This window comes from Nuphar pumila, chromosome 10 (genome assembly GCF_984573655.1).
Source record: "Nuphar pumila chromosome 10, dmNupPumi1.hap1.1, whole genome shotgun sequence".
Taxonomy (NCBI): domain Eukaryota; kingdom Viridiplantae; phylum Streptophyta; class Magnoliopsida; order Nymphaeales; family Nymphaeaceae; genus Nuphar; species Nuphar pumila.
In genome coordinates, this window is record NC_143258.1 from 96,557,349 (window position 1) to 96,581,625 (window position 24,277).

A 24,277-nucleotide genomic window follows, 5' to 3' on the forward strand; every position below is an offset into this window, starting at 1 on the left:
ATATTTGAGCGAATGTCTAGGGTTCTATAAAAATATGCTCAAGATTTTATTCTTTCATAATCTTCCCTCCCTCCCACTGTTTCCTTTTCGTGAAATGCTCACCGTCATCTAAGTCTCTTGAGTATTCTGCAACATCAAGAAGTAATGCAATGTTTCTTTGTGTTTTGACGAAAGACATGCCTCTTTATCAAGAGGCAGAACTTAGTATGGAGTGTTCTATTCACTCAAGATCCCCCTGGTTATTCCTTCATTGCTCTCTCTGACTCCCCTCTATCAGTTCATGTTTTCTCAATAATAGATTTCATCCCAACCCCCTACGACTCAAGGTTAAGATTCAGCAACTCGCCCTAAAGATCCAGCCACCCGTCAGGATTGTCTTATGCCTAGGTTGATTGTGTAGTGATCAACATCTCGTCTCTTGGTGTCATTTCGAGTGCGAGAGGTGTTTCCAATTCTGACTGGTTGGTCGCTTGTCATCCATGTTCCTAAACCAGAAGGTCCTTAAAAGATTGAGGAAAGGATTCGACAGCCAGGAGCTGGTGAACTTTGATCTGCAGAAGACAACCTCAACATCAATGTTATCCATGTCTCGTTTGAGTACATGGATGATATGGAGAAAGTGAAGGACTCAATGTACATGATCAACAATATCGTGTTTCTCTTTAAGAACCAAGTGAAAAAATTGGTCTTCGCTCTTTCACATGCTATGTAGGTTTAGGTTGGTCTTAGAAGTAAATTTTAGAAATATGACATTTTTAAGCAACTTAGATGTGTCATTGGTGAAAAATAACTCATTTGATAGCAATTGTATTGACAAAAAGAATGGTGTTAGAGTATGTTTCGACCTTGATCTTCCATTTTTCTCACTGCACATTGCAAGAGAGGTGTCAAAGTTTTGCAAACGCTCCACTCTGGGCTCCACTTTGGGCAGAAAAGGAGAACTCAACCATTTTAGGGAGGCCCACCCACAAAAACCGACCTCCTCAACCGCGATTCAAGAGGCAACAACCAACCTAATTGAGGGGTCATGGGAGGAAGATATGAATGAGGAAGAGGAGGAGGATGAGAAAGAAGAGGAGGACGACGATGATGAGGAAGACAAGGTGGAGGACCGAGGTAGTTGTATGGATGTAGATGAACAGTCTGTGTCGCCCACTTGTCCCGAACAAACGTTACAAGATCAATCATGTCCTGATCCTTATCTTCCTCATCTCCATAGGGCTTACATATGACCTACAAAATGTAATTTCAACACTTAGGACACTAAAAATACAATAAACAATTCCTTGCACTAAATATATACTCACTTGACCCTAAGTAAGATCACGTAAGAGACCAAAACAATGTCTTACATTCCTTACTCATGTCATGCCACGTCTATAGAATGATTGTCGCTCACTTTTCTTGTGGCAGGATATATCTTCATCTTCCCCCTCCACTACCTCGTCAGCCTCCTTCACCTCTTCCTCAAGTGACATCATCCATATTGCCATGCGTTAAAACTTATGTATTTCATCATGTTTGCATTGTCTCATGATGATAATGTAGTCTTGTATCCAAACTTGTTAATTCAATGATTTTCTAACATAGGTTACCACTTACTCATAGTAGCTCAATAAAAATTTAAAAACCACATACACAAAACAAGAAACCTAGTCATAATCACCTATCATACCAGCAACCCAATTTTTTTTTTTTTTTTTTAGTCTTCAATTAGGCGAGGATTGCATACAAGTATGTCAACCCAACTATTCTCCCAAGCATAGTCACCAATCGTGTCCAGATTAACCAAAAATATGATGCATGATGCATTAATCGCCTTTTAACTGTTGATGAATATGCAAATTCTCAAAAAATAGCGCAAGAAGGCCCTCAACTTCATTTCTTTGCTTACACCACATTAAATCGTTGGTTTCCTAATTATGGCTACACCCTTTTCCACACCTCTCAATGTCATATATGTCACTCAACCATGACAACTTAATCTTATTACCCTCAAATGCATTATCGGTTGTTTTCAATAAAATTTGACACGTGTTTAAAATTACCAAACCTTGAAGCATTGACAGGATTTCCATGATACTTTAATCTTGTTATGCATGTAACGTACTCAAATTCAGAGAATTGGAAGGTGTTGATCATCGAATTCCAAAGATGTGCAATGGCATCTACAAGAGGATGAAGGATCCTCCACAACTTAACTTTTAAAAACTATCTAAAGTGCATAGCATCCAATAGAATCTTTTGATTCTCAATCAAATTTTGGTACTAATCATGGATACCAGTCCAGCAGAACAAATGTATTAATGATTCTGGTTCCTCTTCACGAATATGCTTCCTTAAACTAAATGGCTTATTTTTCATTCTTCTAACCTTTGGTGCACTTGTGTGCATTGAAGTGTCCTCTTGTTGAGTAAAAGTACCAACCAATGTTTTCTCAAGCTCAAGAGCACCACATACTTCTCTAGTGTCTCCAAACATATTTTCATCAAGACCTCCATCATACACTTGTTCTTGTTCAACTACTTCGCTCTTTTCATGTGACCGCTCCACATTCTTCAACAACTCAGAAGCACAAGATGTGTCTTCACTTGCTGCCATATGGAGACAGGCCTCAAGGTCCACATTCGTTGAGGCCTCAACGTTTAAATGCGCCTTGAAAGCTTTAACTAAGCTATTATCCCTCATTTCCTTGGAACATTCCCTTACGATAGTAAATTTCTTCGTGTCGGATCTTAAAACACTTGGGATTTGTTTAGAGTAGCTACATTTTTTGTGTAGCAGATAAGACACTTATGCATATGGTCATGGCATAGTCCACCTTTAAATCCACTTAATTTCATAGGAACATCAACATATGATGAAACAATCATTGTTTAGCGATTTTTGAAGGAATAGAAGGCACAACTTGCAAATGAAAAATGTTTTTGCAATGCTCATTGGTTTGAATGTTCACTCATGAAGAACATTAAATATAAAAACAAAATAATAACCTAACTTTCAGGTGCATTAGATGGAGCAATCAAGGCTTTTGTTGGACTCTACCCTTCGACAGACATATAAGCATTTTCCTCATGATTTTTTAACCAACTAATGTTAGGGAACCTGGGTCGAAGGGTGTCATTGAGGAAGAAGCAACGTGGGAAATGATAATTAGCTGATTAAGAAAAAATCCATTTAAAAAATATGTAGAAGATGTGATTATCGACAAAAAACTCATCAATGATGTGTTATCAGAGTATTGAAAGAGAGACAAATGTTGCATAGGTACATCGATGGCCCTTCCAATAAGAGGAACGTTAGGGATTGAAAAAATCAACATCAATAATTAGACTGAGGATTGAGACCACAAACCCACCACACAATAAAACCCTAAGCATCTATGAAAGTTATAGTAAGGAATGTCTTTGTCTAAAGGTTAGCATATATATAACATCACGTTTACATGCATATCTCCGAGACTAATAGATGTACATCTTATCAGCTACACGTTTAATAGTTGTTGACCTCCTATGAATGAGTGAGTGAATTTAGAACAATCAAATGAATCTGCTAACATCTTACTAAATACCATAACATTTGAGACTAATATATATACATCTCCTCAGCTACGCATTTAATAACTATTGGCCTCCTATGAACAAGTGAATTAAGAACAATCAAGTGAATCCACTAACCTCCAATTAAATATCATCACATTTGAAACTAATAAATACACATCTCTTTAGTTATGTGTTAATAGTTGTCGATCACCTATAAATGAGTGAGTGAATTCAGAATGATCAAACGAATATGCTAACATCCTATTAAATATCATCACATACGAGTAAGGGTGTCAACGGGTTGGGTTTGGTTCATACCCAGGAGGAACCAAACCGAACTCGTGTTTAATCAGACCCACTATAAGAGAAACCATATTTGAACCCGATAAGAACTACATGAACTAAACCTGGGCCATACCCGGTAAAACAATATTTTTTTATCATTTTTACATTGAAGAATTGTAGGTCTTAATCAAAACTCGGGTTAAGCGCAGGTCTAATATAAAATTCCACAAGCTATACCTAAATTCATGTATTAATCAAACCTTCGGGTCTGGACCCAGGTCTTAATCGGGTCTTCTTATTTATCACCATACCCTAACTCCATAGGGTTTGGTACGAGTTAGGTCCAGGTAAACCCGACCCGTTGACACCCCTACATCCGAAACTAATAGATGCACATTTCATCAATTACACATTTAATAGTTGTTGACCTCATATAAACGAATGAACGAATTTAGAACGATCCAATAAATTTGTTAACCTCCCATTAAATACCATCATATCCAAGACTAATAGACGTATATCTTCTCAGTTGTGTTTAATAGTTGATCTTCTATCATCCTGACATCATTGATATTTCTCATAAAAGTATGAATCCACTTTAGGTAGAAGATTGGCATCATCTTGGTATGAAAGTGGCACGTTCATACAAAACACCTAAGGACAAAATGATCCAAAAAGAGCTGAGAATTGATGTTTTTAGATAGGCAAAGAATTTTGACCAATTAGTAGGTATTTGAGTGAATGCAGCAAAATTCCTAGATAGTACAATCATTTTCTGTTGTATCTATCCATGCTTAAAATCAAAATGAGTCTATGCACCTATTATTTGAGTATTCTTGAGCATTTGGACAAAGCATCCAAAAAATACTTTACCAATCAACTCATGGGCGCTATTAGACTTTATGCATTGCCCTCAAACCTGTCAATACAAAATTTCCATGAATGGCTAAGAATAGATCACTGCCCTTAAAGCAGCAGATAGTTTCCTCCCCACCCACCATTTTTTTTCATTTTTTCTTTTGTATTTTTTTCTAATGATGAGGAACCTGCCTAAGAACAGGGACCTCTTAATGGGCTTCCCCTCCTAGATAGTAAACTCTCCGGGATGAGTGCTCTAGCCCGCAAAGAACACCTACCAGGCAAACCACCAGGAAGAAGCTGGCAGCTAACCAGAAGAGGTCGCATCTACAATGCAAACTTCTATCAACCGAGTCTGTAAGCAAGTTTTAGGTGAATTAATTTTCTTCTCGTGTGTCCTTATACAACTGCTATTAAAGAATAGAATGCACAAAGCAGCGAGCCAAAATATGGATGGTGGACGGCTCCTTGACTACTAAGTAATCAACAAAATGTCCCCGGTAAAAAAAGATTGGCAGGTGACATTTTAGTAAATTGATTATATTAGCATTCTACGAAGGATAAAGAAAACTCCGTGATGCCAGCCATCATTTTGGAGCAAGGTGATGTAGACAAGAAAATGATCAAGGAATAGTTAAAACACAAATGCAACATTCCTCACAAAGGTAATTAGATCACCGATTGATGTATACCACTTTGTTCATTTTAAGTATTAAGAAAATTATTGTTTTAGAGCATAAAACATGAGTACTGTTTGGCCATGAGATAAGATCATTCCTATCTTTGCATCGGGATAATGTCATAATATTAAGAAATACTTCTCTTAATTAATTTTTAAAAAAATCACACTTTCAGAAAACTTGGCTCCCATCAATTACACAATCAAGAGACTTCTATGGCAAAGGTTCAAAATACAAAACTAGACTATATGTCTAAGTTGTGCATGCCAATCGGTTGCCCTAGAAACTTTCAAAATACAAAACTGGACTACATGCTTAAGATAGCAAAGTTTCAGAAGCTCCATTTGTATTCCAGTAGGATACATCTGAGCACTCAAGATACTAGTGTACCGAAGATGTGTATGCCAATGGTTAGCATAGCAAAATTTCAAGAGCTCTACTCAAATTTCAGAAGAATATAATGCCAAAGTAACATCTGCCCTAGTTGCACTAATCTTTCTCTAGTCTGGATATGTACTGATCATAGAATCTACCTGCATGCTCAAGATCACCAAGTTCTGTATAACAATCTGCAATGGCTCCATAGGATTCTATGTTTCCAGATTCCTCACCTGACCGCTTTGAGATTGACAAAACCATAGAATGGTATTTGATTGCTTCTCGGAACTTCCCCTGCCTCTGCAAGGATGCTCCTGAATTACAATGAAATCCAGAAAGTTAGAGAGAAATCTGAAAAGAAACACAAAATGGAAAACAACTGTATAAAATTAACCCTAATTCCCCAATAACGGTGATTCTGAAATTCTAGGATTTGGAAATACATTTATAACAAGCAATAAGAACTCCATGAGAGTTAATATGAATGGAGTCCACAATTTGCAAGAATGAAGATGAGCATTTTGATTCTTTGTAATGAAGTGATCTTTGCAAACATTCTACGCTACCTTTTCATTTTGGAAGAAACACGAGTTCTTTAGGGTCCTGAAAATCTGAAGTCCCAAAGATGGCTCATTAAACAAACCAATTGCAGAAACCAACAGAAATTCCCTTGTTTGGGCCCACAAGGGCTCTGCACACCTGACTAGGTGGATCAGTTTAAGGCTTTCAACTTGAAGGAGGTCAAGAGTTCGATACCCGGAGTATGCGTCCTTTACCTCAGGGCCTAAGACAAATGGGAAACTATCCCCAATGAGCAGGGAGGGAGTACTCATGGAGCTTTACACTGCAGACACTGACTCAGGTCGACAGTCAATGTGACACCTCTCGGCTCGTAACAGGATGTCCAAACCATTGCAGTGGTTTGTCTACATTAAATTGAAAAAACTCCTTCGTTTTGAAATCTCCAAGAAGAGGGAACAATCATAATTTCCACAATGAAACAGTAAAATCTTGCAGCTACAGGACTATGTTAGTAAGTGGTGAAACTTGACAGTTAAAAAAGACCAAAAAAGTTGTACCACATTTAACTAGTAAGAACCAAACCTAAGCCTCGAGCTGCTTTTTTTTCCTCTACTGGATCCCCTAGTCTTTGGGCAAGCTCAAGAGCAGACTTAAATTCATCAAATGCCTTCTCTGGATTTTGATGGCGAAGATAGTTTTTCCCAGTCTTTAATACTGAAATCAGTTCTTGCTTCTCTGTATCAATAATAATATCACTTTCTGCTATTTTCTGGACCGGTGCATAACTCAGGTTGGGTGCATAGGACTCTATCTTAGCTTGCCTTCGTAATGCTACATTGATCTGGCGAAGCTGGTCATTTAAATGCTCCAGTTCTCCTTTTCTTTGTCGTGCAAGCAAGCCTATAAACAACAAAATCACAATAAGCATTAAGCATGAATTTCAATAAAACTAAATCTCAAATGGGTAGCAAAATATGTATGAATGGGTACAAATCACCTGTCTTAGGCTTCAGCATATTGTTGTTGTTACCTAGTAATGCTCTAATATAATTTTTTACACAAAGATGAAATAATACAAGCAAATTGAGGAAATGCACAAAAAATGAAGGGAAGAAAAGCATCAATGAGGCTGAACAGACAATTTAAAATAGATTCTTATTCTACAGAATTGGATTGCCAGCTAGCAAGATCAAGATAATATCAAAACATATCCACATAATATCAATAACAATGATAATCATTGTTGTGAAAAGTGTTGAGGCGTAGCGAAGCGCTCCACCAAATATGAAGCAAGGCGTAAGCCTTGATGCGTAAAGCGTAAGCCTCAAAAATATATTTTTAAAACTTTAAAAAATATCTATAAATACAAATAAATAAATAAATGGTTTATTCATGAAGCAACAACCAATGAGAAATAGGAAATATCAAATAAATACAGAAAAATATGAGAGTAACATGAATGCAACAACTTGATCTACCTAAGTATCTAACAAATAAAATATGAGCATTCAATGAAAAATTAAGTAACAAAATCACTAACAATTAGATTTCTCAACATCAAGCCATCGTCATATAATTCATATTAGCATTAACAACCAAAAGTTAATGTATATCTAGCTAATTTTTCAATCACTAGAACACGTAATAATGCATATCTAATTAACTATACTTAGTCTCACCAACAAAAACACTTATTTTTAATTTCCATGATCTAATGACACAAACTAAAAGTCACAAATTCACATTAGCAATCTTTATATACAAAACCACAAACCCACACATACACAATAGATTACATGTACATACACAATCTTTATATAGTTATGTGCATGTACAAACCTACAAATACACAGTCAATTACATGCATATCCACCTATCAAAAAGTTATTTTCAAATAATGACACAAACTAACATTCACAATTTGATATGCACAATCTTTACACAAACCAACACATACACAGTCAATTACATGTACATACATAATCACATGCACAGCCAATTAATTGCACAGAGGAAGAAAAAGAAGAAGAACAGAGGAAGAGGAAGAAGAAGAAGAAGAAAGGAGGAAAGAAGAAGCGGTAGAAGAGGAAAAGAAGAAGAAAAAGGAGGGAAGAAAAAGAAGAAGTGGCAGCAGAGGAAGGGAAGAAGAAAAAGAAGAAGAAGAAGGGAGAGAGAGAGAGAGAGAGAGAGAATGTACTAGACGCCGATGGTGAAGAGGGTGGGGGCTGGGGAGCAAAAGGGAGGAGACGAAAGGGGGGTGGCGGTGTGCAGTGTATGCAATATCTGAATACCGATAGATGTATGCACTGTATCCTTTTTTAATAACTAACATGAACTGACAACCCGCATCTGCAAGAGAGAATGAAAGTATGTTACCTCCAACAGTAGCCCCTATAAGTGCAATGATGAACAACAGAGGCATGTTTAACAGAGAGCTATTGTTGTTTTCACATGACTCCGCCAGAGCTTCAGAAGGCATGATGAGTGCCCAAGCAACAGTTGCCATGAAGCTCTCTAGTTGGAAACTGCACGATGCCATTCTCTGCAGAAATTGATTATGAAACCACTAGGCCATGTACAACAACCCTTAAAATATAATTTGAACATAAAGAAGACTTGACAATTCAGACTAGTTCAAGCTGACGACTTCTTAAATTTGTTGGTTGGTAAGTGATCATCTATAACATTAAAAAAAAAAATATTGCCTAAATGCTTCAGTTCATGCACTTTTTCAGAAAAAAAGTTTAGTTGATGTACTAATAACTTCTTAGCATAACAAAAGAAGAAAAAGGTTAAAAAATGAAATCTTAAAAGCCAAACGAAATTGCAAAGACTTTTTGCCCATATAGTGTGCATGAAGTACATTCAGTCAGTCAATTCCAACATGCACCTATCATTGTTCACATGTATGTTGCTCTAAGAACAATTAGATATATTAAAAATTCTATCTCAAGTGGGTTCGTCTTGTCATCTTCATCTTTGGATTTGATTGCTTATGTCAATGCTGATTGGAGCGTGGATCCAAATGAAAGACACTTAACCATTAGTTTTTGTGTTTTTCTAAGTGACTCACTGATACCATGAAGATACAAGAAACAACAAAAGGTTTCATTGTCCTCAACCAAGGTAAAGTACAGGGCGATGGCCACTACCACTTCGGAAATTGTGCGGCTATAAAAGCTTCTTGACGACATGAGAATTCACCAAATAAAGTCATCCAAGCTATTTGGTGACAACAAAAATGCAATCTACATTGCAATGAACCATATTTTCCATAGCTACACCAAGTACATTACTATATTGAAATGTATGGCCACTTTGTTTGTGAAGAAAATCATCTCATTGCCTTAATAGATATTTTTATTGAGGCTTTTTCATCTCCTCGATTTCATTTCTTGTTTAACAAACTTTCTGTCTTACAACCATAGGTTTAAGGGGGAGTGTTAGAATGTACACATAGTTTAGGATAGCTTAGGTAGTATAGGAATCATGTTTCCCATAGAATGGGAAATGTGTTTCCCTCAGGGTGGGAAATGTGTTTCCCTCAGGGTGGGAAATGTGTTTCCCCAAATGTTTCGAAAATGCAGTGTTTCTCATTTCTGAAACGGTTTCCTGGGAAATGTCTTTTCCATCCTCCTATAGTGTTCTCGGTAACCCTGGATCGGCCATAGATTGATTATGAGCCACCACTTTCATTAAGGTTTTGCAAGATAGATACACAACCTATGTAACACGGACTCTTCTAACAGGGCACCACACCCGCGTCGCACCAGCACCCATGTGGGTGCGACACTTGGAAACAGCTTCAGGTGTGACACTTGGACACGACTTCCCTTGCGTCCGGTGAAGTCAACCACACTGAGGTCCATTTCTGTCTAAAAGTAGATTCAGTTAACCCTAACCAAGTCAGTTCTATCTATACTATATATATAAATACATAAATACACACACATACATGTGGTGTTAACATAAAACTGTAACAAATTATAAATATATATATATATATACCACCCCCGCAACCAAGTTTTTTTAAAGTGCCGCATCGCCGCATCCACACCTATGTGACATAGTACACACTATGTCACAGGGATTCGGCTAGGAGGGTGCCGCACCCGCGTCGACGCGACTCGACGCGGGTGCGGGTGCGGGTGCCGCACCGGGTGCGGTCAACTCGATCCTGGGTGCGTTGACCGCACCCAGGATCATTAATGTCCATTTTTAAAAAAAAAAAAATTGCCCAAATGGGCTTCGAATTTTTTTTTAAAAAACTTTATGCTAGTCTGTCAGCTGCTGACAGACTAGCATAAAGTAAGTTTTTCAGTTTTCACGCACAGCTGCTGTCAGCAGCTGCCTGTCAGCTGCTGACAGCAGTTGCCTGACAGCTGCAAAGTTTAAAAAAAAAAACCCGCCTATTCCCCAACCCCCTTTTTAAAAAAAAACCCCGCCTATTCCCCAACCCCCTTTATATATATATATATATTACTTATTACTTATTACATTTTTGCCCCTGCCGCACCCCCGCACCCGGGTTTTTTGGAAGTGCCGAATCCCCGCACCCGCACCCGCACCCGCACCCGCACCCATGTGACATAGAGTACACAACTCTTGCAGGTTTTCTTTTGCAATGTATTGCTTAATTCATCCATGACATATTGGTTAGAGTACGAGTCTCTTAATAGAGCTACAAAGTGGAACTCCTTGCAACTTGTTGTAAGCCTTCTATAAGAGTAGGACCATAAGAGAGATCAAATTAATCTGTTTACTGATATCTTTGTCCTCTTGGAGACACCCAATCCTATGGCCCTTTCTCTCCAGGTAGTCCTGTCAATGAGGTGAATACCTCTTTGGGTACATCTGAATTCAACTCAGTTATGTATAGGCTGATTAAAATTTAATTTGAGGTTATGTGGGTCAGGCATATAGGAGCTCAAACCCAACTCTGATGATTTATACATGATTTTAGAGTATGCATTTATACTCAATCGGGTCGTCAGTTCATACTTAACACAGATCATAGCTCAAAGAAGCTTGTGTATAATTAGATTGACACAAGTGTGACCAGAATTTACCAGGTCATCATATAAGTACCTAGCCAGGGTAGTTATTTCCTGCATCTAACAGTTCAACAACCCCATCTCCAAGAAAAATACCTTTTGACAATTATTTTCTAGACTTTGGGCCATCATTTTTTTTTATTTCAGTTGAACCGCTTTCCCAGAAATATTTAGCTATCACAGAAATGTCATATGTCATAATATGGTATTTTGTTGTGCATGCGACATATGCACAACAGAATACCATATTATGAAGCTAGTGAGAATCATTCTCTTCTAACAGCTTTAACAGAATCAGCTAGCAGTCAAAATGATAAAAGTCAAAACATGAGACTCACCATCATACCTGATGAAAGAAGTCACGTACCACAATGACCATTGGAGCATCCAGGATGCATTTGAGTGCAAGCACAAGCTTTTCCTCTTTTTCCTGTTGGGTCATCATCCAATTCTGCAAATTGAGAATTACTGCCTAGCAAGAAGAACCTTGCATTGTTTCAAACTCAGGATCTGACAAAAGACTTGGAGAAGAGCATTACCATTGCTTTCCCCTCCGACATAGGGGCCTGGCCTTCTCTAGACTTGAAGAAGGAATTAACCCTAGAGGCACCAATGGTAGCAAAATTTTCAAAGAATGTGCTTGCTGAAAATTATGGAAGAAAGAATGGTATCAGAATAACTCTTCCTCATTTCCAAATATCAATCATTTCTAGGCCATAGTGCCTGCTCAGGATAATAAAAAATTGGCAACAAGGCAATTCTAATTTTTAATTTTCTTGAGTAATTTACAAAAACCCACCAAACTTATCAGCTATTTACCAAAATCTGCCTAACACTTTGGTTCTAAGATTTAACCACCTGTTTTTATAATTTATGTGTCAAAAATATCCTTGGGCGTAAAATCAGTCAGTTAACCTTTGTTTAGTCAGAAAAAGTGACTAGAGATGCCATCATTGTTGGTTTGATTAGCAAAATGCCAAAAGATGACATGAGATGAGTTTAATAAAAAAACACAAAAATGCCATTTTATACCTTAGGTGGGCATTTGCAATGCATTCACATGAAGTGTGGGCTGAAATTTAATAATCCCAATGTTGGGCAGCTTTTTTTTTTAAATAGGCAAAAAGTTAGGTGGCCTTTTGTATATGAGGCCATTTTTCATGCAGTGGCCTTTAACAGGAATGACTTGTTCTACTTTAGAAATGACAAGATGGATGGCTGTCAAGCAGGTCACTGCACACCTACCATGCAGCGATGCTGCATATAATGTGAATACTTTGTATATTACCCTTTTTTCTTTTTTTTCCATAAACAAGATGCATGAAGCCAAAAATCACTCCTCCGCTGGGACTTCAATCTGAAGGTTATGGTAGTTTTCCTTACAATCCAGCTTTCATGTTTGATCCAAAACAGTGGCATTTTCAAGTAAAATTCATAAAGAATGGCTAAAAAACTGAAGATTACACAAAGGACATATAGGAGAGTAAAAGAAAGATATTGAGGAAAACCATTTTCACACGTTTCAAGTGTTTAGTGATAAACATAACAGAAAATGGAGAAGAAGAAAAAAATGGTATTCAATGCATTCGTAATGTGGAATTAAGTAAAAGCATATACTGTCACTTATAATTTGATGTAGCAAATGTTAAACACAAATTTAACAAAATTATATGTTAACTTTCCAATGTTCCCAGAAAAAATAAAAAAGTGTTCACTCTTCAGACTTCCAATAAGAAATCAAGATCTCACGCACAATGAAAACATAACTATTAAGAAAATATAATTCTAAAGCTTAACTAAAACACATACACAACAATAACAAATTTACAAGCATGAGCTTTCACTACTTGCAGTTGCAGGCAATCTAGGTTTAAATCCCATGAGCATCACCCCTTGCACAAGCCGAAGCGTGGCGACTCCCTGGGGGCAAGGGGTAAGCCCATAGAGTTTTATGCTGCCAGGACAGTGATTGCAACTACGGCAGGCAGAGCCAGTGCGGCTAGGTCTCTGATCCTGGGGGTGGTTTCTCCGTGTAAATATAAAAAAAAAAAACATGAGCTTTCACTACTAAATTGGTTTGGAGAATATTCTTAGCAAATTTCTGTAAATTTTTTTGAATCAGTTCAAAAAAGTTAGCCATAACCTAAAAATGTAGGATTTCAACTAGAAAAAGTCATAAGCCTAAGCACAACCAAGAGCAGAAAAGCCAAAACTGTATTTGTTCCAACTTGTATTTTTCACTTCTAATATGAAACAACAGATTAGCTATCATTTGGTTTCAGCAGAACACATTAGCGTAAGCTAAAAAAAATCAGGTTCCAACTGAAAAAGAAACATATTCACCAGGACATTGAGAACAGGAAAAATGCACAAAGACTAAGGCTAAAGTAACAACTGGAGCAAAATCAACTAAAGAAACAGAAGAAGGAAAACGGGCAAAAGGAGAAGGATAAACTATTAAAAATTCCTGAAGAGAAATGTATATCAAGCACAGTGAAAATAGAGAAATGTAGAAAAACTAGCCCAGTGATTAGGGATGGCAGTGGACCGGGGTGGGGGCGGGGGACAAGGTCTCCACCCCCGCCCCGTTTCAAAATCCGAACCTTCATCCCCGCACGGGGATGGATTTCAACCTCCACCCCCGCCTCCATCCCCGTTTCATGTCCTCCATCCCCGGTCCAAACGGGGGTGAGGCAGGGCGGGGCCCTGGTTCCCCTTAGTCTATAGTCATCCCTTAAAGGATTGGGGATGGGGGCGGGGTGGGGCTAGGAGGGGATTGGGACAGGGACAGGGTGGGGAAAAGCTTAAGTCCATCACCGCCTCCATCCCCCGCACGGGGATAGATTTTAACCTTCATCCCCGCCTCCATCCCCGTTTCATGCCCTTCATCCCCGGTCCAAATGGGGCGAGGTGGGGCAGAGCCCCGTTGTCCCCCGGTCCACTGCCATCGCTACTAGTGATTACTCTATCAGAGAAAATTCAACTAAAGATAAGGAGCAAAAAGAAGAATAAGAATAATAAACACAATTTTAAACTATTTCCGAGCATAAAGCAAAAATGAAAATGCAGTAAGGTGGAACAACACCGTCTAAGCAATTTCAACTAATGAAACACCAAGAAGGAAATTGAGAAAAAGAAGAATAAGCTATTCAAAATTCCTGAAGCTGAAATGCACATCAAGCACAGTGAAAATGGAGAAAATGCAGGAAAACTAGCCTAACGACTAAAGGATCGGAGAAAATTCAACTAAAGATAGGGGACGAAAAGAAGAATAAGAACAGGACAAAATTCAATTTTAAACTATTTAGAAATGCAAAATGCAGAAAAAATTAGAGCTAGAACCGCGCTATCCCTACAGAGAAGATGCTAAAACAAGGAGAAATCAGACTAAAAAACACAGCATCAGAGTTTCTGGAAATCAGAGGAACTAGAAGTCGGATAATTCATATAAAAACTAGAACTAACGGAACTATGATCTCTTTTGTTCTCTCCCTAAGAAGAAGAAGAGGACAAAACGGAAAGAGATGCTGCGTAGGGATATGGATATGAGCTCGATCTTCAGAATCTACTGCCTTTACAGCTGCTGCCATCCTTGCTTCGGTTGCTGATTCCTTTGCTTCCGTTGCAAGATCAACGGATTCTTTGACCGGCCTTGTACCCTAGGAGATCACAGTGAATACATCTGTGTTAACAAGGCCCCCCTTTCATTTCTTTCTTAATTCCACACGGATAGGGGCAGAGGCGGAAGCAAAGGTGACTAGAACGGAGCAAAATCCATACCTGAAACGGTTGTGCTATTTGGTTCATTAGTCCAAAATGGCCACTGAGCTTGTTTGACAAATCGACCACACATTCTTTTCGATATACGAGGGAAGCGAGCATCCGACTATTGGTATCTATATCTCCCCGAAGCCCCATTCTATTAAGCGAATTCCCTAGTCTTCAATTTTAAACTATTTCGAAATGCAAAATGAAGAAAAATTTAGAGCTAGAACAACGCTATCCAAGCAATTTCAACTACAGAAACGATGCTAAAAGAAGGAGAAATCAGAGTCAACAATACAGCATCAGAATTTCTGGAAATCGGAGGAACTAGAAGTCGGATAATCCGTATAAAAACTAGAACTAACGGAACCTCTCTCTCTCTCTCTCTCTCTCTCTCTCTCTCTCTCTCTCTCTCTCTCTCTCTCTCTCTCTCTCCAAGAGAGGGAATGCCGACCTGAGGAGCGGGAGATCGCGGGCGCTGGAGGAGGACGCCGCGCCAGGACTGACGTCGTTTGGCTTCGCGGAAAGAGGAATCGGCCGGAACCTCTAGCCGGAGAACTCGTTCGCCGGAGAGGGCTAGCGGGGAATTCCCATGAGGACGAGGGAAGCGAGGGAAAACAGGCGGCACCCGCCATTGGGTTTCCTCGGAGACTAAGGAGAGAGTTGGTTTCTGCGTGGCACACCACCCGCTTTGAACTTGAACAAGAAGTGGCTTTTGATGAAAATGACCCCTCATTTTACAAGGGACTTGGCGAGACCTAGGGGCGGCCATTGCAATTAGAGGCGTTTAATGGGCCAGGCCACCTTTAATCTTGGCCCGAACCAGGCTGACACGAGCTTGACATGGGCCTGCCCAACCCACATATATACACACAAAAAAATTGATAGTGGCTCACTCGTTAGGTGTTCAAACAAGGTCAATTATGCTGAGCGCAACGTCTTTTGTAAAAAAAACTAAAATAGTGCCAACAAAAGTCTAAGTAACACTTTCAGACTTTTACTGTCACTATTTTAGTGTCCCTAAAAGTCTTTTTTCACAAAAAAAGATGTTGAGCACCATTACGTTCACGATAAACACTCAGCATGCCATATTCTGAGCACCTAATGAGCACCACAACAAAGCAGTGGATTAGCGATGACCACATTCCGTCGCTATTTCGTCGCTATTCCGTCGGTAACCAATTTAGCGACGGATTAGCGACGACCAGGCGACAGTATGCTTATGTCGCAAATTTTTCGACGCTAACTGGCGACGAAATAAATTCGTCGCCAGGTCCGTCGCTAATTGCGACGGAATAACGAGCGATGTATTCCGTTGCCAATCCGTCGGTACTAAACGGCGACCTCGGCTTGGCGACAGATTTATATCCATAGCGACGGATGTTTCTGTCGCTAATCCGTCGCAAACACGAAAAAAATAAAAAAAAATATATTTGAAAATTAAATACCGAGAACGGTACAATTTATATTTCATGTACAATTTATATTTCCTGTAAATAAAAAACAAACTACACAAAAAAATTCATATAAAAGGAATCTACAACAATTAATCGTTCCACCTTAAAAGTAAAAAATTTAATTATTTACAATTCAACAATTACAATTAGGAAACAAAAAAAAATAGAACTTCTTCAACACAGTTCTCTAATCATCGCCAAGATTTTATGTGTCTTCTTGTTCATTGCCTTTATCTGTCCCTTCAGCTCCGCTACGTTGATTATCGCTAACAACCTATACAAGAAAAGAACAGTCAGTATTGATAAACAAAATATAATGAAATAAATTACACACTATATGTGATTCTATCATGTACTCATATGTATTCTAAGGCAATAAAAAAACTTTATATGTGATTTTATCATGCTCATATGTATTCTAAGGCAGGCAAAAAACTATATATGTGATTCTATCATGAATTATATGTGTTTTAAGGCATTAAAAAAATTTTATATGCAATTATATCATGCTCAGATGAGTTCTAAGGCAGCTAGAAAAACTCTATATGTGATTCTATCATGCTCATATGTGCTTTAAGGCAGGCAAAAAGCTATATATGTGATTCGATCATTCTCGTATGTGTGCTAAGACAGTCAAAAAATTGAATATGTGATTATAGTGTTGAGAAACTATGTTTTGATGATACATGATAAATATGATATGCTTTCATGATGCATATATATGATACATGATAAATACATGATATGATTTCATGAGATATGATAAATATGATATGCTTTCATATGTGAAACTAAATATGTTATATTATGACTGAATATGATGTGCTATGTATTTAATGAGTATTTGATGCAAGGTTATTTCACTTAAGAAGAGTGAAGACAACTTGATCAAGTGCAACTATTTGATGCAATCATACTACTCTGAAGAAAAAGCTTGATGGGCCATACATTCATAAAGATTATCCAAGGAGATCGGCTACCTCAAGATGAAGATTTTTTTCTTCTTTAGAGTCATATGTAACAGAACCTTCAGAAGCATGCATATTTCATATTAGACTATATGTTTTGAAATCATATAAGCCATTTATTTACAAAAAAGTTAAGCTTTCATAAAAGGATACGTTATGTATATTGTAGCATTTCAAAAATACCTTTTTGAAACAAATCATTGTACTTTCTACAAGCATTTATGAAAAAGACATTTTGACAAGATATAATAGCTCATGATTTCAAAAGTATTAATTGTACTTTCTTACAAGCATTTATGAAAAAGACATTTTCACAAGATATAATAGCTCATGATTTCAAAAGCATTAATTGTACCTTCTAACATGCATTTATGAAAAAGACAACTTAAAATGATATAAAAGCTAATGATTTCAAATATGAAAGAAAAAGACGAAATGAATTAATTCATAATACACAAACATTTACGTAAGAAATTTTGGTTCATAATACATAAGCATTTATGTAAGAAAAGACAAATTGTGAAAAGATGTATTGGTTCATAATACATAAGCATTTATGTAAGAAAAGACAAAATGTGAAAATATGTATTGGTTCATAATACATAAGCATTTATGTAAGAAAAGACAAAATGCATTAGTTCATAATACACAAATATTTACGTAAAAAAATTTGGTTCATAATACATAAACATTTATGTAAGAAAAGACAAATTATGAAAAGATGTATTGGTTCATAATACACAAGCATTTATTTGAGAAATGACTTTATTTAATAATAAAATCCACACTCAAGAATGTCGACTTACTTAAAAGTCATCATTCTTTCTGTAAACATTAAATGACACCTCAAAAAGCATTTGAGAAATAACTATTTATAAATAAAGTACTCAACAAAGCATTTATTGTACTTACATGCATTTAAGTCAAGAAGTGACGATTTCTAAATAAAATACTAAAGTACTACAAATCATTAAATTGAATAAAGACAAAACTACAGGATGGTTTACAATCCAACGTTCAATGTACTACAAATCATTTATTATGAGAATAGGCCTTTTACATAAAATATATCACACCTAAAATACTACAACGAATAGTGTACCCCAAATACTACACTTATAGAAAGAAGACTTTTTCAAAAAATACATAAAGTTGTTCTTGAAATGACTTGACATATCACATCCCAAAAAGACAGTCATTTCAAAAAGGCAACGACTATTTTCTGAAGGCTATATAAACACAAACAAAATAGTTTTTCAAAAAAGGACATATGAGCTTACAACGAGAAAAATTCCTATTCGATATTTGAAAAGAGAGTCTAGAAAAAGAAAGAAAATAAAGAGAAAAAGTCAATAATAGCTCTTTGACAAAGAGTATTGTCTGAGTGAAAAGAACAGAACATTCTGAGAATCCTTCATACGTGCATTCATATCATCCTGAAGGTTCTATAGGAAGTATTGTAACATTCTGTTATTCACTGTATTCTTTCTTTGCTGAAAGAAGTAGACCTCTGTGAAAGAGGGTGTGCCCCTTCTCTGTTGAGAGAAGAAGACCTCTGTGAAAGAGGGTGTTGTCCTTCTCTGTTGAGAGAAGAAGGCCTCTGAGGAAGAGGGTGTTCCCCTTCTCTGTTGAGAGAATAAGACCTCTGAGGAAGAGGGTGTTCCCCTTCTCTGTTGAAAGAAGAGGACCTCTGAGGAAGACGGTGTTGTACTATTTATCCGGTAACTCGGATTTTATAGTGGAAGTCTCAAGTGTTCTGCTTGGGGACTGGATGTAGGTCAGTAACTCGACCGAACCAGTATAAATCTTGTGTCTTCTATGTTGTGCCTTATTGTCATATTTTTTATATTATCGATTTGCAACAACTTTCACTAATCACCCCCCCTTCTAGTGGAATTTCATTTGGTATCAAAGCAGGTTCTGCTGGTTTCGACATAACAAGTCTTTCAGCACAAAAATGGCATCAACCTCTTATGCTTGTGACATCGAAGGTCAACACTCATCTCGCCCTCCTTTTTTTAATGGCACTAACTATGGCTACTGGAAATGTAGAATGATCATATTTCTCAAGTCTGTAGATTTTGCTGTATGAAATATCGTAGAATATTCATATTCTTCTCCTATATCAGACTACTCTTCATGGACTGATGAAGAAAAAAAAATGACAAACTTAAATGCAAAAGCCATGAATGTTTTATACTGTGCCATAGACCAAAATGAATTTAACAGAATATCCATTTGTGATTCTGCTCATGATATTTGGCATTCTCTGTAAGTTATTCATGAGGGAACAAATAGAGTAAAAGAAGCTAAGATCTCATCATTGGTTCGAAAATACAAAGTTTTCAAGATGATCAAAGATGAAACCATTACTGAAATGTTCACTAGATTCACCAATATCACCAATGATCTTAAATCTCTGGGAGAAACTCATTCTCAGACTGATAAGGTAAAAAAGATCTTGAGATCTCTCATAACTGACTGAGAGAAAAAGACTACAGCTATTGAAGAAGCCCAAGATCTTTCCAAGCTTACTCTAGATGACTTAATAGGCAATCTTGTGGCCTATGAAGTTCATATGAAGAAAAGAAGGCAAGAAGAACAACCTCCAAAGAAAAATCTAGCCTTCTCAGTCATTTCTGAGAATGAGGACTCAGAAAAAGAATATGAAATTGTGCTACTTACTCGAAGATTCCAGCGCGTTATGAGAAAGAACAGGTTGTCCAAAAAGCACAAAGATTCTAAAGAAGATATCATATGTGATTATAAAGTGAGTGTGTGAACAATAAAGTGTTATATCTAATAAATTAAATAACATATGATATGCTTGCATCACTTACTCACCACGAGTATTTACCTGATTTGCATTATTTTTGTCACTTACTTACCACGGGTGGCTGAGCACGAGCTGGTTCTGTTGAAAAATCTGCACAAAAAAATATTGTTTTAAAATAAAGTCACCACAAAAAAAAGAAGCTGTTCTGGCAAAAGGTCGACTACCCTGCTGTTCCGGCGGGGGGTCGCCCCCCTTACGAAACATAGGAGGTTAACCTCCTTACGGAACATAGGGGGTTAACTAACCCCCTGTTCGGGCAGGGGGTCGACCCCCAGCCTTTCCGCCAGTGAGTCGACCCCCTGTCGAAACAGGGAGGGGGTTAACCCCCTGCCGGAAAACGCGGGGGGTCCTTTACCTGTCTCTGGGCGGCGAACGACGGGAGTGGGACCGGCGAGCGGCGAACGACGGGAGCAGTGAAAGAAGAAAAGGAAAAGCTGTCTGGGATTAGGGTTATTCAAAACTTAGCGACAGAATTAATCCGTCGCTAAGCCAACATAAATCAAATTTACGAAACGAGCGACGGACTATATTCCGTCGCTAATTAGCGACGGACTAGATTTTGTCGCAAACGCCGTCGGCAAATGGTGCAGTCGTAACGACAAAACACTATGTCGCAAAATCCATCGCTAAGTAGTGACGGGCTGGGCGACGCACTATATTCCGTCGCTATTTTCATAAGCTTCATTAATTATAGCGACGGATGTTTGTCGCTTGTTAATCCGTCGCTAACTAGCGACGGAAATATTCCGTCGCTAACAACGTATTTTCTTGTAGTGGAGTGAGCTGCTACGCAACACTCATATATATATATATATATATATATATAGAGAGAGAGAGAGAGAGAGAGAGAGAGCATTCAACATTACCAAAATACATCTTACAGAATATTGGATGAGAGAGGAACACAGGAGTAACACAGCCACAATCTAGATGGTGATTGTGACCAGTTTAGAGTGCATGCAGATCCAACCCCCCGTCTCTACTATGTAATTTAAGAGCTAGATAAACATCAGACATAACCCGTTGGCGAAGCCTTCCAAAATCGAATTTGATGCCCCTGAAAAAGATGCCATTTCTTTTAGTCCAGATCACCCACCATACTGAAAACAACCATGCCCGCCACAATAATCTTCATTTTTTTTGTGTCATAAAATTATGGGACCAAGCAAGAGGTCCCAAATAACGGAACTCGAACGAGTTTGAACAGTCTGTGCACCCCTAGTTTAAAAAAATAGGTCTAGAACGACCAGGCAAAACCAAAACAGGTGAGTCATGTCCTCTACTGCCTTCTCGCAAAGAACACACATGCTTCAAAATTAAAGCTCCCATTTTCTGACATTAATTTGGGTTTGAACACGATCCAGAGCCACTAGCCACGCCAAAGCTTTTGCCCTTGGAACGGGACCCTTACCCCATATACAATCAGTGGGAAACCAATCCATCTGGGATGACAACAAGGAATAGTAAACTTGATTAATGGAGAACCTATCTCCGCTCGCCATGGCCCAGTGAAGCCACAAGCGGCCATAGCCAGACCTAAGATCCCTATCACTGAAGGAGCGAAGTGTCTTTCGCTACTCCAGCCAGAGGAACAAATGGCACACTGAACTGGGCGTCGAAAGAAGGGAGTCAGGTAGACTAGAGAGCGAGAGTAATGGGTAGGTGCTCTATGCTTTTTGTGTCAACCCCGTGCCTTCTGAGCTTTGAAAATATTGTTTTTAGTTTTTCTAAATTCTGAAGCATGATTTTCTAAGAATCAACCTTTGGATTGTTCGATTCCAACACCAACTTAAGTTTTTATAAGATTTAAAAATCAACAATCTACAATATTAAAAAATATTTGCCTTAAAAAATAATTTTTTCTCAAAGAACTATGATTCAAGTATGATTTTCTAATAAATCCATCATGTAGAACACATATAGGGTCAGATTTTTGAAAAACTACCTAAAAAACTCTATCCATTGGTGGTAGGCACAAAAAGCTTAAAGCACCTACTCATTTGTCTCTCTATACAAGTAATGGGTAGGTGTTCGATGTTTTTTGTGCCTATCTCATGCCTACCGAGCTTTGAAAATATTGTTTTTATTTTTCTAAAATATGATCATGTGATCTACATGCTTGATTTTATAGAAATCGACTTTTGAATTGTTAGATTCCAACACCAAGTTAGGTTTTTTATAAGATTCAAAATTTGACAGTCTACAATTTTTAAAAATATTCAATGCCTAAAGATAATCCTTTTTGAAGTACATTTTCAATGCTTTAGAAATATGAGAACTAGAAATATGGTCATTTTCAACACTTTAGATTTAAGAGAAAAGAACAAAAAATCATGAAAATCATGGTTCTTCTCATTTACTATTCTCATATTCTAGTGACCATATATATACAAAAACCCGTATCATCAAATGGGTTTTGGTTGGAAGCGTGGCCGCACACCTTACATCCAAAAAATTTGATTTTTGACCTTTTAGAGGTGGTTCCTTATCACCACTAAAGCCTTGGTTTCCACCTAGGGCTTTAGCGGCCGTTAAGACTGCCTCTAAAAGCCTGCAACACAAAAAAAATGACAAAGTCATGACAACATTAAGTTAAATATTGCACGCTATCAACGGTGATGTTTCGACCAATGCATCATCAAACAGTAAAAGAAACAAGCTAAATGAAACATATTAAATGAGTTTTTCAGGTTTTTTGTGTTTTATATATATGAGAGTAACAATGGATGCCCACGTAGGATGAGTGTGCACCGTTGTGTTGGCCATTGACAGACTGGCTGTGCTGCTCCTACCCAAAGATGGTAATTCTCAATTTATCCATAACTCCAACTGCTTCCTCAAAACAAGAATTAATAATAATCAAATCTCATAATACATACTCCTGCTCCGGTTGCTCGTAGCAGGCTTGGGGAGAAAGTGTTGACCTGTTGGTCTCAGGTTCGACTCCCACCAGGTATGTGGATGCCTGTAACTGGTGGGCTCAATAAGGGCTTGGATGCCAGTGACACAATTCAGGGTTTTACCTCACAAGAGAGTAATAGTGGATGGCCAAAACGTGAGACTAGTGTGGAACATATATATATAGGGTATTAATGGACCGAAAAAATGTCGGACGTGTGGTCGAATGCACGCCCATTGTTGATCTAAAGGATTTAAGAGTTGTCTTTGACCGCCGTTAATTTTTTGGGCAGAAAAATGGGCTTGGGCTGTAGTGGCGGTCACGACGTCACTAAAACCCTTTTTTCTCATAAATATACGTGCACCGCTGATCAAGAGGGGAGAAAGAGAGAGAGGATGGACTGCCATGATGGTTCACAGAGAGGGAGAGGAGAAAGAGAGGAAAGATGTGTATCTCATGTTTTTTTAAAAGGGTATTTAAATACCCTCATTGTTGGCCAACAAGTGTGCATTTTGTGTAGGCTCACCTCCAAGAGTTACCATCTCTCTCTCTCTCTCTCTCTCTCTCTATATATATATATATATATATATATATATATATATATATATATAGCCTACTGATGAAGGTAAGTAACTAATTAGTAGAAATCACTTTTCTTAAAAAAATGTTAATTTTTTGTAAATCATATATTATGGATGTTTGAATCATGTGATTATAACAAGTAATTAGGTTGTTAAAAGGGTCCAAAAATCAACAGCCTACAATGTGCCAAAATTTTGTAACTCAAATGATCACATTTTTATATAAAAAAGCACTATCCAAGGCTTGATCCTTAGCAAACAAACCATGTGGGACATACCTATGTATTTAGATTGAATTGATGCAACTTGCACCTATGATTATTTGTTCATTAATTCATTACCTTCATTAGTAGCAAATATTTACTCTATACATAGGAAAATGGAAACCTGCAAAATGTGTATGGTGCTAAATGAAAAATGCAATTGGATTTTCTGTGGTTTTTTGAAATTTT

General features: G+C 37.7%; 1 protein-coding gene across 1 annotated transcript; it reads right to left on the reverse strand.

The window, feature by feature from the left end:
- Positions 1 to 5,489: 5,489 nt before the first annotated feature.
- LOC149827480 (protein FLUORESCENT IN BLUE LIGHT, chloroplastic-like) lies at positions 5,490 to 15,768 on the reverse strand. The gene is made up of 6 exons (XM_090020330.1): positions 15,539 to 15,768; positions 11,859 to 11,962; positions 11,666 to 11,770; positions 8,642 to 8,807; positions 6,848 to 7,165; positions 5,490 to 6,057 (listed from the first exon to the last, which is right to left on the reverse strand). Exons 1-6 carry the CDS (start codon positions 15,717 to 15,719, stop codon positions 5,855 to 5,857), a joined length of 1,077 nt encoding a protein of 358 aa, XP_089876456.1. The 5' UTR covers positions 15,720 to 15,768; the 3' UTR covers positions 5,490 to 5,854.
- Between the last annotated feature and the right edge of the window lie 8,509 nt (positions 15,769 to 24,277).